Source organism: Nanorana parkeri, unplaced genomic scaffold (assembly GCF_000935625.1).
Source record: "Nanorana parkeri isolate BGI_ZX_2015 unplaced genomic scaffold, ASM93562v1 scaffold17, whole genome shotgun sequence".
In the NCBI taxonomy this organism is placed as follows: Eukaryota; Metazoa; Chordata; class Amphibia; order Anura; family Dicroglossidae; genus Nanorana; species Nanorana parkeri.
This window is the reverse complement of record NW_017306285.1, coordinates 3,657,326-3,674,475: the sequence shown is the minus strand read 5'-3', so window position 1 is coordinate 3,674,475 and position 17,150 is coordinate 3,657,326. Positions and strand designations below refer to the sequence as shown.

General features: G+C 45.9%; 1 protein-coding gene across 1 annotated transcript in view; it reads right to left on the bottom strand.

Moving 5' to 3' along the window:
- Positions 1-3,040: 3,040 nt before the first annotated feature.
- RGS19 (regulator of G-protein signaling 19) overlaps positions 3,041-17,150 on the bottom strand; it is a gene marked incomplete at its 3' end in the record, with an annotated part of 26,188 nt that continues 12,078 nt past the window's right edge. Inside the window, exons 2-5 of the mRNA XM_018559916.1 lie at positions 10,720-10,838; positions 6,641-6,715; positions 5,804-6,044; positions 3,041-3,046 (exon numbers count right to left, since the gene is read on the bottom strand). Of these exons, the coding sequence (XP_018415418.1) occupies positions 3,041-3,046; positions 5,804-6,044; positions 6,641-6,715; positions 10,720-10,838 (441 nt within the window). The remainder of the gene's footprint in view (positions 3,047-5,803; positions 6,045-6,640; positions 6,716-10,719; positions 10,839-17,150) is intronic.

Below are 17,150 nucleotides of genomic sequence, written 5' to 3'. Positions count from 1 at the left end.
GCTAGTTAGAACAGTGCTCGGAAGATGAATGCTGAACGGGCCGGTGTGCGCACGCGCACACTGCCCGTTCAGCATTGCGGTCATCGGAAGCCCGCCCCTCAGGAGGGCGGGCTTGCGATGATCGAGAGTGCGATCTGCCTGTCCAAGATAGGCAGATCGTACGTTTTTTTAATCCCTTTTCAACCATCGCAAGACTAAAGTCTTGCGATGGTTGTAGAGTGTATGGCCACCTTAAGACTGAACTCGTATCATCATCAACTCAACTCAACCCAACCTGTGTGCCGTCATCATCATCAACTCAACCCAACCCAACCTGTGTGCCGTCATCATCATCAACTCATCCCAACCTGTGGGTCTGAAATTGGAGGACAGCCCATCTGCTAAACATTCTGCCCACAACCCCATAAATTAATAAGAAGAGATAAGTCCCAGCTCATTATAAATATTGATGGCGGGAGGGATATTGGATCACCTGGTGCCAATCTTCATTAATCTGCCAATTATGCAAAATGGGAGGAGCACATCATGAATGGAACACATCAATGATGATTGTATGTACTAAGTCTTGATGTGTAAAGGGCTGACTGCTAAGTGTCTGAGTCACAGCTGATCCAAAGAAGGAAAAAATATTCTAAGTCCCACTTTTTACTCACAATCAATGATCTTTTTTTAATATATATACTAAGTATATTTTCCTGATTTCCTACTTCCAGATGTTTGAAGGGCTGGCTGCTAAACCCCCACCATCAGACCTTGGCTCTGGCGTAGGGGTTTGGCAGCCGGGCCCAGAAGTGATTTTGGAGTCGTAGGTTCGATTCCCGGTTCTTCTAAATTAAATTTATAAGAGTCGCTGATCACATTTCACTTCCTAAGTCCTGAATGACGGGCCTGCTAGACAAAGGGCCACCTGGCTCAGAGGTTTAGGCGCTCGTCTATGGCCCAGCAGATATTTTGGAGTCGCCGGTTCGAATCTCAGTTTTGCTTTCTGAATTTGTGCCGACTTATCACTCCTGAAATAGGAGAATGAACACATGAGTTGCTGAGCAGAGGCGAGTAGCTCAGTGGATAAGAGCGTTGACCCAGGGCGCCATAGACCTGAGTTCAAATCCACACAAGTGCTGTAGACCCCCAAGGGCCCACCAATGAGAGCGCTGCAGACCTCAAGTGCAAATCCATGATAGTGCTGTAGACCCCCCCGAGTGCAATACCACAAGAGCACTGTAGACCCCCCAAGGGCGAGTACATGGAAGCACAGTAGACTCGAATCGCTGAGTGAAAGCTTGGAGGCCATGGACAACCCACCCGTCTGCTCCAGTCCCAGGCCCCCACAGGCCTGTAACATGTGTGTGCATCACAATAGAGTGTGGACTACCCCCTCTTCGGTCCATAGTCTGTGACATCACTGCAACATATATTGCCTCAGCTCAACCATTGAAGTGCTCGTTCTTCTATTTCAGGATTGGGAACCATTTGTACAATACAAAAAAATAATAATAAGTAAACTACTAAACCAGGTTCATGTGTAAGTACCCAGAGTTCTGAGTATCGCCCTCTGACCCATCTTCATACAAACAGGTTATTATAGAAACTCATAGAGCTCACACGTGAACTAGTTCTCTGGAGAGTCCATCTTGGGAGTTGATGACATTTCACCCAAACAGCGACATGCCAACTCCAAAAGTCTCTTACAGACAGAACTCTCCCAACAAAAGAAGTGAAATGATTAGCCGAGTAAAAATAACAATCACTGGCTGTAAGGCAGAACTCTAACCCACAAGGTACACCCCGCAGTTATACCTCATCACCACGACATGTCACCATTGAGGTGCTCGTTCTATCTCACAAAGACAAGGCTAGGACCAATTGGATAAGACCCCCAACAGATACCTCAGGCCTCAGTTCTCCTCTACACCCACCAGAGGACACTGGTCTCTGAGCCATCTCCACACAAGCACAGTCTAACAGGAAAGTACAAGACATTTCACCAGCAGGAGACACCACGGGGACTTAACCCCCAGCCAATGAAACTACAATAAGAGGAAGGCCAACACATCGAATACTTCCAGCCAAAGCAGCATAATCACTGCTGATAACTAGACAAAGGGTGTCAGTCTCTCAGTGATCTCCTCCACACTAGGACCCCCCCAATTGTCGGTCCCATCAAACAAGTACAAGCCGTTCACCAGCTACACCAAAGGGTTAAAACTACGTCAGCCAGAGCTTTCACCTCAATAAAACCATGATCATGGACCGCAAATAAAAAGAATAAGCCCTCCGGCGTCACATGACTCAAAACACAATCAAAGTATTCTTTGATTTGACAAATAGAACATCGTCATCGATAGAGAAGACCATTGTGCCAAGGAATCAAGCACGGGTCTCCGTCAAATGAGTTCTTGACCTATGAGGCACCTCCACCTCCTCCTCCGGATCTTCTGTTGGCCACAACAGACAAGGTGACGTCATATTCAATTGTAATAAAAAGGTTTAAGTTCCAATACAAGTCACAGGAAATACCTGAAAGCACCTTCACTGCAAGTTCTGTTCCTTTGTTTCACCCAACCCTAAAGTCAGCTAATATATTTACCCTGGCGTCCGTCCGCAGTGCCTAGGCAACGTGATGTCACCGTTCTTTCCGGTGGGATCCCTCGGAATGCTGAGTACCCAAAAATCTTGCATTGTGTCGTGTCCTCTTACAAGGTTTTGGGTGTTTATTAGGGATGCACCAATACCGTTTTTTCGGATCGAGTATCGATATTTGTCTTTCGGTATTCGATAGTGGTACTTCCGCTAGCATGGAGCCGGCTTATCAGCCAATCTGGAAGCCAGACAGTCCTGTCATTACCTGCCGCCCGGCTTCCTGATTGGCCAGGAAGCTGGCTTCATGCTGTTTGGCTAGCTCAATGCTGATTGTTTAGGAAGCCGGCTTCCGGGCCAATCAACATGGAGCCAGCTAAACAGCATGGGGCTGGCTTCCCAGCCAATCAGGAAGCCGGGCAGAGAGTCATTACCGACCGCCCAGCTTCCTGGTTGGCCTGGAAGCCAGCTCCATGTGCTCTTGCGGCACTGCCGGTTAGAGGAAATGTCCCTCTGACCAGAAGTTCTGGTATCGGGGGTAAGTATCAGAGCATTTGGGTGAGTACTTCCTCTCTTCATCTCCATAAGGTGGGAGGTGTTCTGTAGTCTGTATTTAACACTAACATGTGTGTGACACGGGGAACCCCATAATCAGGGTTTGTTGCTTTTTACATAATGCCGGCGGAGATGTTTTGTGTCCAGCTTTGCTTTAAAATAGATCCCAAGCGCTGCTTTCCCATACAAGCTTTAACAGGCTAATGTTATTTTCAACACGTGTTTACAAACCTTTACAATCTTTTGTGAAAAGAATACCTGATGATCCTGCAACTGAGGTTCTTGTCCAGGCACTTCCTGTTACAGGATGACAACTGCCTCCCAATTGTGCTCCACCCTGTCACATGCACCCCTGGGTTGAGACTTCAAGTGGCCGTGCTGACACACATTGGTACAGGCATGGTCCACCGTTGTCACCTTCGGGTTGCCCGTACCAGAGCAATGATGTGCAGCTGATGCTGGACTGAGTGCATGTAGACAGGAAGTGGCTGCAGGGGGATCAGAAACTCTGAGATGGAGAAAAAGTAAAAACAATATTTAATGGGGGGGGGAAAAAAATGGCAATTGTTTATGATACATAGGCCTTCTCGCAAACTAAATGTCATCCCGCTGGGGTTTCCATCTACTTTCTGGGGTTGGCAGTGTGAATAGAACTCAAATGACATATGCACATTTCTCGACAAAGACGAAGATGAAACATCCACAACGTCTCAATTTTCGGCAGAGGGTTCAGAAAAGTCATCACTGTAAACAGAGCCCCAGACTGTAAGTGACTGGGGCCTTATGAGTAAGTGGATTATGTTATGTACTAAGGCAGCGGAACCTCTGCCCAGCCCCCCACCCACCAGGTCACCTAAAAATCTTCCACACCAGCGAGGAGAAATCGCCTGTACCCCACAACATTCAGAAAATGAAACAAAAACAAAAATTAAAAACAAAGTAAAATTCCTAAATTGCGTAAAATCGTACCTCCTCCCCGTCTACCCTTTAAATACCCCCAACACGCGAGGAGGTATCACCGGGCAGCACTGAAAATGCAAACAGCAAGATTCAATAAGAGCTGCAAACTGCCGATGTTTCACTGGGTGCGGGGACACACTTGGTGCGGGGACACACTGGGTGCGGGGACACCAAGTGAAATAAATCAATGTGTGTTAGCCAAATCTAAATCTTTGATAACAAATGTTTCCCAATTCATAATACAGATTCTATAGGCAGTTGCAGCTCAATGATATCTTATGAGAATAAATCACACAAAAATGTATTGCAGAGGTGAGCAAACTCCGGCCCTCCGGCTGTGGTGCAACTACAAGTCCCAAGAGGCATTGCAAGACTAACACCCGCCATTCATCCTCTGTGAACACCCGCCATTCATCCTCTGTGAACACCCGCCATTCATCCTCTGTGAACACCCGCCATTCATCCTCTGTGAACACCCGCCATTCATCCTCTGTGAAGGCTTCTACGGCTCCACAAGCCACAGATCTTTGGGAGGAGGATCTAAAGCTACCCATACACCTTACAACCATTGCACCACTTTCGTTGTGCGATGGTTGTAAGGTGATTAAAATTCCGAACGATCTGCACATCTTGGACAGGCAGATCGTAATTGCGATCATCACAAGCCCTCCCCACTGAGGGGTGGGCTTCCCATGATTGGAGTGCCGTGCGGGCAGTGTGCGCTTGCGCACACCGGCCCGTGCGGCATTCGTCTCCCGAGCACACCACCAACCCGCCGAAAATCGCACGATTTTCGGCAGGTTTGCCAGCGAGCTCGGAAGACGAAAGTCGTGCGACCTTACAGTAGAAGCGGTCGCACACTGATCTTTGGTTTATAATTCTGTCAGTTCAGGTTTACAGAGGCAGATGTATAGTTCCTAAATGCTATTACTGCACCCCGTGCAAGCATCCTTGGGGAAAGGAACAGGAGGAATCACATGTAGTAATATACACACTATGAATCATGTCAGAATCTGACAATGATCACATGACAAACCTGTGTTGCCTAATGACTATTTTGCCATAAAAATCTGCCCCCTTAAAGGGGAGCTTCATGAGTAGAAGGGCAAAAATATACAATCCCCACAGAGGCACTTTCTCCTATAATCCCAGAGTATTACAGCCGGAGTGGCCTTTCTGCTATTGCCATGCTGTTGATAAACTATCAACCTAAAAATACCTGCAGTTAGCCATTTACCCACAAGAGGGCAGTACAACCACAAGCATGAGTCAAACCAATAATGCACATTAGCAATTCACAAAAGATATTAACGTTTTATATATTTCCTGATGCACTATAAATAATAAAAAAGATAGGGGGGAGGGGGGGTTACTCTTAAATCAGCACAGCTCAACTTTTCCCCTTATTTTAGATAGATATGTATAAAATTGCCTCTGAATACCAGTCTAAGCATCCGATTTCCATTGCTGCCATCAAAAACCAGCACTTCTCTCCCGGGAAATATTTGTGCTTTTGGGAGAAAGGTCATAGGTCAATGCGGCTGGCTACATGGGTCTCTGGAACCTGCAATTGGCAGCACTGCCAGCAGGCATCAGCGAGTCACGTGTCAGTTTGTTGGCTGTGATTTCTGGTGGCTGCGGATGATCTGGGTGGTTTAGGTGGAAATACTTTGGGCTTTGGGACAGGGGGTTGGGTTCTGGGTGTGGCCACGTTTACCTCCTTCGGAGACAAGATAGAGATGTAATCCTCGTAGATCATGCGTGCCTTCTCTTCCATGCTGTGTTTGCTGTTGTCCTTCTTCAGCTCCTCGCAGGCCAGCCAGAAGAGCATGTTCTCCTCGCTGTACTCGGTGCGCAAAAACTCGCGGAACACGTTGCGCCCGGCGGGATTCTTCATCAGCTTCTCGAAGGAGTGGCTCCAGCTGTGCACCTCTTCTGAGGACGGCATTGTGCTGCTTGGAGAGACAAGTGAGAAGAAGGTCGGAATGTAAATACTGGAGCCCAAGTCTTACCATTTAAAAGGAACACTCCACTTAAAACATGAACCCTTCACAAATAGTATTTGATAAATCTACTATATCCTGAAGAGTCCCTTTTCTGAGGCTGAAATTACTTCCCCGAAGGGTGGTCTCCACCTCCTGAACTCTGAGACTCTCTTAACCCGTGCTCCATTTATATCACCAAATGGTTCAATTTCGGCAAGGAACTTCAGCACAGGTATTTCACATTCATTATTTGGCGCCTTTTTATAATTTCATTGCACAATATTTCTGCCATCATACTGTTATTGGCATCAATGCCTCTGCGGAAATGTTTTTCTTGAGGGTTGTGTGAAGCTTTAGCTTACATTCCATCCATCTGTCCATACACTTTAGTGGTCAGTAAGGGACCGGTTATACTCATGTGAGGTGGTCTTTGTAATCTGGCTGCATGTGATTACTCAGACTAAGGTCATAGTTTTCGGGATAACATTTTCATATCATTGGTTGATCTCACTTGTTGGCTGGAATTGCACCCCTTTTGTCCTGCAGAACGAAATTTCACTTACCAGACCTCACAGTGAGAGACGGTCTCCAACTTTGTGTCTCTAGACAGCCTCCGAAGTCTATTGCGGTCTTCATTCCTGGCCACGACAGAATGAAACAGATAACAGGGTCTGAATTATTTGAGATGATAAAACAGGAACAGAATAGGCAGCATAAAGAGCGAGGGTGATGTGATTCGTGTCCTTAATTACATAATTACACAAATAAGAATAGAAAAGATGAAATCACAGTCGCCATCTGCACCCAAGAAGAGAGCATGCAGCGGTTAGCCTGACCAACTCATGGATTCATATGTATGTGTTAAATGATCTTTGTTCTTCTAACCCAGCACCACTTTATCCAAAGCTAAAGAAGAATGGTGTGTAGGTACTCACTGTAACATCCACTTAGAGTCCACAGGAAGCCTTAAACCTTTAGGTCATACTGCCGCCTACAGGATTGGACAGTAAGAGAGAAGGAAACTGTAGGCCAGCCCAGGATAGCCCCTCTCACTACCAACATGCTTCAGTTTTGTATCAAATCAGTTCTGACAGAATGATCATAGACACAGAGGGATGGGACCTGTGTACCTCAATGGACTGCAAGAAAAGGGTTTTACTGTGACAAAATGCCTATGATTCTTTCTCGTCCAGTGTGGGACACAGGAAGTCTTAAACCCTTACATCAAAATGCAGGCAACTGAGGGGTGGGCAGCACATCAACCAAACGCTAACAGGCCCAAGAAAACCCCACAGAACTAGGAACTGCCTGCGGCTCATCTGAAGGACCCACACCAGAAGTTGGCATCAGATGAGACCTGAATTGTCCACCTGGCAGAAGATAGAGAACGTGTGAAAAGAAGACTAGGGGGCAGAGTTGCTCATCTGAGAAACAGTTGCTTGATGATGAAAAGCTTGATGATAAAAACAATATACTTGTATGATAGTCTGTCTGAGCCACCTACAGATGCTGGAACAAGAAGCCAGTGCACTGTTTCAGGTCCATCCAGGATGACAAAAAGGAAACCGGGATTTCTCAAAATAACAGTGTACGAGTCTCTCACAGCCTGAATCACATCCAATGGAGGGACATTTCCTTTGGGTGAACTAGACCAACACAGAGGGAGAGCAGAAAATGTCCTGGTTGAGGTGAAAAGCAGAAACTACCATTGACAAGAAAGAAGTCCTTGGCTTCAATACTACCTTGTCCCTTTGCAAACCCAGAGAGGGTTCCTTGCAGGATAAGGCTGCTAGTATAGACACTTGCCCGATACGGGTGATGGCTACAAGAAACACAACCTTGTGGGTAAGAACAAATAAATAAATGTCTTTTATTGGCAAAATGGCAGTTTTGGAAGCACAGAGAGAACCGGATACAAATCCTACGAGTAACAGTGGAAAGGATGGGAGGAGATACTGTATATGGGAGACCCCCTCTGTACAAAGGTCCAAATCAAAGAGTGAAAGGACAATGGTCTCTGAAACAAAAGGGCAGAAACCGGACCACTGATAGTACTGAAAGCCAAACACTTGTTCAGAACCCAGCTACAGGAAGGAGAAACCCCTGCAGTATAAGCCCAGTGACTCACACCAAGTGAGGTAAGCCTTTCATGTCTGATGATATACATTGTGGGAAGTAAACGTACTAGCTTTTAGCACTGTAGGAATCACAGACTCAAGATGTGCCCCTGTCCCTCAGCACCTGAGCTTCAACTGCAATGCCGTTAAAGCCACGAACATGAAACTGGATGGCAAATCAGTCCTTGGAATTAAAGATCTTGATGATCTGAGTCAGATCATCTCACAGAGCAAATGCCAGGAGTCTTAACAGGTTGGTGTACCACATCTGCCTGTGCCAGTCTAGTGCAAAAAGAAGCACTGGAAAGCCCCATCTTGATCCTGTGAGGTAAAGGCGGTAGAAGTTTCAGGGCAGGAAAGGCATTGATCATGGAGTACTGATCTAACAGAGCCACCAAAGCAGTCACTGGTTCCACTAGAGGATCCCTGCACCTGAAGGCAAACTTGTCCAACTTGTTGTTGAACCAGGAGGTAGATGTTGGGCAACCCCAAACTGCAACACAGGTCTTAGAACACCTCTGGGTCCAGGTGCTGCCAGCTAGGGAAAGCTGCTTACTATCTATAGAAAAAATGGTACATGCATGAATCTATAACCAGCCTTTATAGCAGGGCCTTCCCAATGTGCGCCCTGCTATAAAGGCCGGTTATAGATTCATGCATGCACCACTTTTTCTAGTTTGACTATTTTTGGTTAGGGGGACGCACTGGAGTCCCAGCGTGCATTTTTGGTTGCTGGGCCTCCAGTGCGTCCCTGCACCTTATTAGGAGGAGTTGGCTACCTCCAGGTACACCTGCATGTAATTTATCAACTTCATTAATATGCTTCAGGCCAGCAAGGTTCAGAAGCAGTACTCTAAGGCCAGGCACAGATTGCTGTATTCAAAGACAAACAGCTCCAGCAGCAAAGTAGAGAAGAGTCTTAACTCATCACAAAAGATGACATCAAAAGACGTCTATCCTCCTAAGACATAAGCTATCATGCTGGTAGCAGGGGGGGATATCCTGGGCTGTTCTATAGCATTTTGGTTTGCCAGTGTCCAATCCTCCTCTAGGTGGCAGTATAACCCAAAGATTTAAGACTTCCTGTGTCTCTCAATGGATGAGGAAGAAATACAGTTTTAAATGTAATACATGGCAAAGGATTCCCAGACTGCTATGGGCTAGCTAAATTAAGCACAGAAGTAGATGCCTGCCTTGTGACTAGTGATGGGCTCAGGCATGTTCGCAGCTCCACCTGCCAAGCCCGCCAGGAAGCTGACAGCGCCAATCACAGGCATTGAGACATTATCCCGGTCCGCAGCTGCAGAGATCGGGATATGTCTCAGTGACTGTGATTGGCGCTGCGGCGCTGTCAGCTTCCTGGCAGGCTCGGCACGTGGAGCTGCGAACACGCCCGAGCCCATCATGACTTGTGACTACCTGATGGAAACTCCATTCTGAGCTGACTTATAAGGGAGCCATTCTGTTCTGCATGTACAGTATATTTTACCTTTTTAATATACTTTTAATAAAGAAAGAAAACATGAACACACAACTACACATTCCCTTTATGTTCTATGTGATAAACTAGTGCGGAGGTGGAAATTGGCCAGTTTTATGAAAGATCATGTATCTCTTCTCTTGCTCTTTGAACTCTGCCCGAGCGCTTCATATAGTAAAGGACTTCTTAGGCCCTGTAGGGAGTATAAAAGGTAACTGGGATCTTTTTAATGCTTTTAGACATTCAAGTGGAAAAGATCAGCTTAAAGTGACATTAAACCCTCAGATTTTTTTAACATAAAACAATACTGTAATGTGCGCCTTACTGTAATCCATGGTTGTTTCTCTTCTCTTTGCTGCTCTTCCTTTTAAATCTGTATCTCTTCTCATGCTTGGGGAGAACTTCCATTTGCAGCAGACTGCCTTGTCTCTGGAATGGCTACATGGTGTCTGTGTATTGGTTTGTAACCTGAGTCAGCACTACAGGAAGAGGCCCTGAGCTGCAAAGGGAAGTTCTCCCCCAGCATGAGAAGACATGAGGATTTAAAAGGAAGAGCAGCAAAGAGAAGGGAAACAACCATGGGTTACTGTGCCTTACAGTATTGGTTTATGTTAACAAATCTGAGGGTTTAATGTCACTTTAAATCAGGGCTGGACAAGTCTCTGTCACCGGGTCGACTAGAAAAACTTTCTGGTGACTATGTCATAGAGAGATGTTGCTGGTGTGGAGGGAGACATTAGGGACACTTCCTCCCAGCGGCATCACTAGTGACGGGTACATTCCCCGCATCTCTTGCAGAGTGCCTTGGGTTCCGAGACTGTGATCACCCGCCTGTCTCTTTTTCCAAATAGCCGGCCATGGGAACCGTGCTCAATATATATTTCTCTTGTGTGGCTCGCTGGTTCACCTATGTATCTTTTAGCGACCTTTACAGTCATATGCAAGTTGGATAAAGCGGAAGCAAATTACCACAGGCTGGAGTTACCTACCCCTGGTTAAGGGTAACCCCATGTATTACATTAGACATACTGGCTCGGCAACGTACCAGGAACAGCTGCAGCAGCAACACCAGCAGAGGCAGCAAGGGTTGGTCCGGTGGTTCCGGGTTGGCTGGGTCCTGTCATACCGTGACATGGGAGACTCACTGGGGTCAGGCCCTGTGTACTGAGAGAGCAGAAGAGAGACATTAGTGACACAGAACAGGCAGGACTGTAGGTTGAAGGAAAAATCCAGACAATCAATCCATTGGGATCTTATGACATCACTGCAGGTGCTAACATCACAATTTTATAGCGCACCGACAGACAGCAAACTGGTTTTTGGAAAATAAAAACAAAACAACAAGTACGCTTTATTCCCTACACAACCTCCCTTCTCTGTTTCCTCTAAGGGAAACGTCTGCTCTGGCGAGGGCCACATCCACACAACGTCCGAAAAGTGAAAGGAACATTCGACTTTCTCACCACTTGAATCTACTGACGTGGACTGTCCATCCTGGAACCCTTACTAAAACACATTGCTCTTTCTTCATTCTGATTTTTTGTGGGATGCAACACAAAAACATCCTCTGGCCCAGGGCAATAAAGGCTGGCCAGGGATTTCAGAGGGGCCGCATTTGCATTTATGATGCCCTCGGGCATGGCAGCGTTTTGCATGGTGCAAGGTCTGTGCGTACTCAATGGAGAGAAGTGGCTGCCCCCAACCACTGACAATTCTTTTTATACTGGTTACTGGTTATAATGGTTACTGACGAATCTTATTATACAGACTACCCAGAAGCCTCTTCTCCTCATTGCCTCCATCTCGTCTTGATTCAGTTTAAAATGATGTAATATGCACCATTTTCTGTCCAAAGTGAACAAAAAGTGCGAGGTGTCACAGAGCCACGGAGTTCACACAGCACCTCATTCCAGGCATTCGGCTAGAAATGTACACAATATACTAATAAAGTGTATTTGATACAATGTTACATTATTCTAATGGTAGACCTCATTGATAAGAGTTACTCTGAGGCTCCAGTTCCTGCTCCTCACAGCCATTACGGGGGGTCCTCTCCTCTTTGTATGTACATAACATTACACCTGCTGAAGCAGGAGGACTGAGACACCATGGCGGCTCAGAGGTGGAACATCTAATCCCCAGTGTCCTCAGGAAATCTATGAAGCCAGCAGGGAGCTCAGCTTATCGATATCTGTCATTTGGGTTATAGGACGCTGTGAGGCTTGTTTACAGAATGACAGAGGATTGATTTGCTGCAATTATAAAACACATTCACCGACCGCAATCTGATAATTGAATGTCTAATCCCCATCTGCATACACCCTCCCCGCCCGCCGCATATCCCCCATTCTCACCGACATTCGCCAGCGAATGCAATCCAACCCAGACACACAGAATCTGGGAGGATTTAAAGGTTTTTGTGCCGCCACGTGACTTCCTCAGGCAAGACACTTGACCGGAGCATCACTAGAGATTATCTGCAGCGCGGGGTCGGGGAAGGCGAGATAAACGGCGCTGGTTGATAGAAGCCAACGTGCTGCAGCTATTTAAGGCTCATCTCTTTATACTAGAAACAACAAAAAAAAGGATCCGTCTTTTCATGTGCAAATGTGGAACAAGGAAAGGCATCAGGAGAAAAAAATATATATAAAAAAATAAAAATGTCAGGGTGCAAAGAAGTTATTTAGTGGATGGATGTAGACGTGGTTACTGTGAGATTTGTAGAATGACTATGTGCAAACCCCCCCCCCCACATTTCCTGCTTTGATGCCGCCTGATTCCTGGTCGGCCGAGTCAGCTGCCTTGTGGCAGACCGATATTTGGACCCTTGTGGTCGAGACCCGTTGGGCCTTTTAAAGTGAATGTTCATATTGATTTTAAAGTCATGCCCAAGCTAGACCACCCAGACAACAGGCAAACCCCCAACACATGAAATATGAGAGAGTACTCACGCTGTCCTGAGAACAAGGAACTGATGTCCCCACCCACAGACCGCGGTTATTTTACCTGTGAGGCTTGCGGACCTAATCTGTCATCTATGCAAATTGTTCTACTGATCCATCACCAATTAGAAAAGAAGAACCATTGTCCTAAATGATACTCGGCACTGCTCATTTCCATGCCACATTTTGCTATCAGTTGCAAGATTATTAAAGGGGAACTCCATTTCATTAAGCAGATCTGTCATTGCAATTTCCGTATTTTACCTTTCCGATCTACGGATTCCAGTCTACGGTTTGTGACCTGCTGGCCAGTTCAGATTTGTTCCCTCACAAGCAAGGCAATGGAAGAGTGTGTGCAAACTTCATGCACGGAAGTACCCTGGATATCTCATCCCCCTGCTCATGTCTTATTGGTTTTCCCAAAGGTTGGTGCAAAGCTTGAGGCTGGTTTACTAAAGGGGTTGAGAATGTTCACGCTATAAATGGTGCAAATATTCAATTATCCAATCAACTGAAGCGAATATTTGCATAGTTTATTGCTTGAACAATCTCCACGCAGCCTCAATATCTCTGATATCCCCAGTCTTGCCTGCACATGAGCTGCTGTGTCCCTCTCATCAATGCTGATATACCAGCCGTACATCTACATGCAGGTTTTCTCCTCCTACTTAACTAGACGAAGTTATCACAATGGCTTCTCTCAGTATCTACAGAACAGAAACAGTTTAGAATCTGCAATGCCATTTGTGATCATTGGTTTTCTTTTCTTGTACAAATTGGAGTTTTAAGGTAAAGCATCAATGACCATAATTACCAAGATGGCTTATGCAAAAAGGTTTGCCAACAGCTTTTGACTAGAGCTGCAGCTAACGATTATTTTCAAAATCGATTAGTTAGCCGATTATTAAGTTCGATTAATCGGTTAATCGGATAAACAATAAAAAAAAATTAAAAATGGCTCCAGTGATGGGACTACTAGTTTGTATTGAGATTGTAGTCCATCACAGGAGCAAGCTTGGAGCGGTGGAAAAAAATTGTGTGGTGTGCAATATAGTGAAAAGGAAAGTGTAAAATTATACAGCAATGAATGCAGAATTGCACCGGCTATAGAGGACTACAAATCCCAGCAATAGTACATTATACAGCGCAATGCAGAATATCACCAGCTATAGAGGACTACAACAAATCCCAGCAATGTACATTATAGCTGGTGGTATTCTGCATTGCGCTGTATAATGTACTATTGCTGGGATTTGTAGTCCTCTATACAGTGCAGTGCAGTATATCACCAGCTATATAGGAATACAACAAATCCCAGCAATACATTATACATACAGTGTATAATGTATTGCTGGATGTGTATTCCTATGTATAATATACAGCACAATGTACCATCAGCTATAGAGGAATACAAATCCCAGCAATACATTATAGAGCACCATGTGGGGGGGAAGGTGCAGGCTTACCTGAGCAGTCTTCCAGCAACTTGCTTCTGAGATCGGACCTGTCTATCAGCGGCTGTCATCCCCCCACACCTGCTCCTCCTTACTACATCTCCCCGCGTCCCTGTGCCAATCGTGGATGTGGGCGGGCGGTGAGTGTGAGGCGGGGAGGAGGTGCGGCGTGGATGCGGGCGGGCGGGTCTGGCAGCGGCGAGCGTGAGGTGGGGAAGAGGTGCGGCGCGCAGCGTGTGTGGAGCCGTGAACAGGGCCAACTGATCGGAAGCCGATTAATCGATTATTGAAAAAGTTGACAACTTTTTCAATAATCGATTATAATCGATTATGTCGATTAGTTGTTGCAGCCCTACTTTTGACCATCTAAACCCGTGGCATAAAAACAAATGGTTTAATTGGCACGCCCCAGAGACGGAATTCTCTGTGAGGTTATTTTTCCTGTTCTCAAAGTCTGACTATAGTCCAATTCCTATACCTTGAGGATCACCTGGGAGGATTTAACGGTTTTTGTGCCCCCATGTGACTTCCTCAGACCAGAACTCTTGTCTGCCGCAGACATCACCAGCTGTAAAAAAAAAAAAAAATCAGTACCAAGATCACGGCTGGTGAAGCAGCTTGGTATAACGGCTTCAGGACAGCGTTGTTTATATACGTACGGCGTTCCTGAAGCGATTAAAGACACTCAACGGAACTGAGGATCGGATATAACCATTCATCCACTTCTTGTGACATTCACTCTGCCCTCTTTTATGGCCTATTAAAATGGTAATAAAAAGTCCTGAACCTTTAACTTTCTCCGCTCCCAACATTCTTCCTCTACTCCCTACCACTACCTAAATGCCACCACCCCATGTATTCCTGCACCTTACTCACTCAATCCTAAAGAGCCAGGAACCGGGGGGGGGGGGTCACCCCTGAGGATGCAACATGTGATTAGTAGGTTCCATCCTAAGTACTGTTCATAAGAATGCAAACCAGGCAACTGGCAGAGCATGGTCAATGACATGCGCAATGTGCAAAGCAGCACCATCTTTAAGGCTAGAGGGATTGGGGGGGACACCAGAGTGGCAGCATCTTTACCCGCTTGCCCACTAATACCAAAGCTTGACTGAATCTATCCAATGGCCATGGACCACCCAGGTCAGAATGACCGCTTTAGAGCAAACTTGTCACAAGACAAATACAGGAACTGCTATTGCTGACCTGCTTCGAAAAAGTCAGAGAGAAGTCACAAGTCCGGCATTGTCAGACTCTGAGGAGATAAAGGACGGCCTCCATGTTTCTCTCATGACAGGGCCCCTTTAAGCCGTTCTTTGACATAACCCCTATCCACGCCAATCTATAACGAAGCGATCAGAATCTCCAGCGCATTATCATCATGACCAAATATAGTGATATGTAGCTAAACCATGAAGTATATTCCCATACCATCGCTTGATACAGACAAAGCAGCCATCAGCAAACATGACCGCCTCCATATCTTATCTCAGATCAACAAGATGGCCGCTACGCGATCAGCACTGGAATCTTGTCAAAGCACCAAAACCAAAAAGACAGCAGCCACAAGAGGAACTTCTATCTGGGCGTAGTTTCCTCTTCTGAAAAGTAGAAAATGTAACACGCTTTGTTTTGTTTTTCCTCTTTTCGTCCGTCAGATGTGTTTCTGGAGCCATACAGCTCTGAACCAACGTCTCCAACCCTCAAATATTATTTACAAACTCCCAAAAGGACCTGACACTAAGAAGATTAGCAATGGAATTATATACTACAGTAATTAATCACAATGTAAAGGGATTTGGCAGCTGACCGGATGCTTTAAAAGGCAGCCATTTTGTCAGTTAGAAAGACGGAATTGTTCTAGCGCCCGCCTGGGTGTCAGGAGCTGGGATGGGATAGGTCAAAGGCATGTGCAGGTTCCGATCAAACTATTTCTATTCTGCAAGATCTCCATGAAACGCGGACGCTGGTAACAGGCAGATCACCATTCATTTGGCTGTGAGTCCAGAAAGGAACTAAGTTTCACTTTACTCCAGCCCTGATGAAGGGGGAATTGTGTGAGCCCATGAAACATGTTGGCTGTTTCCCCACACTGACCTTTTTAAATGAACTATTGCTTTGTGGTGGTTCCCCGTCTGTCCTATTTCCATTGGGATAGTTAAAGGGTCATTTTAGGGCAGAAAGAAGCATTTTTATGGGTAAAGAAAGGCCACATTTTTACAGTCCCACAAAATGGGGGCAAATGCAGAAAGGGGGTTGTTTTTTTTAGGTCTTTTTGCACGTTGGAAATATGTTATTATTCCCTAACCCTCAGCCAATTTGTAGGCCACAGAGGGACATTTTGGACTGGCAAACACTTAGGAAAGTGAGAGCTGTGATGTGATCCTACTCTATTCTAAAGGTAACTGGTGGGTAATTGATGTTTGCCTGCAGGCTTGGAGTTTCCTCCCTGATAATCCCTTTGGAAAGCAATCCTCTCTACTGTGACTGCATGGGCCATAAGCAGACAATGTATGTTCGAATACAATGGGTTTAGCACAGGGTAAAGAGTACCTGTGGTGACTGCAAACATGGCTTCCTGTTTGTACAGCAGACAGCTCCAGTTGCTTCCACCAATCAATCCTCAGAGCGCCATTTATCATATTCTGGGCAGAGGCGTAACTAGAAACTTCAGGGCCCCGGGGCAAGAAACCATGAAGGGCCCCCCAACCCCCCACCGCCATGGGAAGGCACTATAAAAGCAGGCAACGTGTGGTTAACAGGGAGGCTGCCCAGGTCCCCAGCAAGAACAGGACCTCAGGCATCCGCTTCAGTTTAAACATTTAGTGCCAATATCTGCGTTTAGTATCGGGGCATTTTCACAAGTATTCGTAAAAAATGCCCAGTATTGTTGGCACTGGTGCATCCCTACTTAATATAACGTATTGCTGGGACTTATAGTCCTGCATAGTCGGTGCTATTTTGCATTGCTGTATAATCATTATACAGCAATGCAGAATACCACCAGCTATGCAGGACTATAAGTCCCAGCAAAACACTATAATGATAATTGAATACCACTAGCTTTTCAACCCCATCCC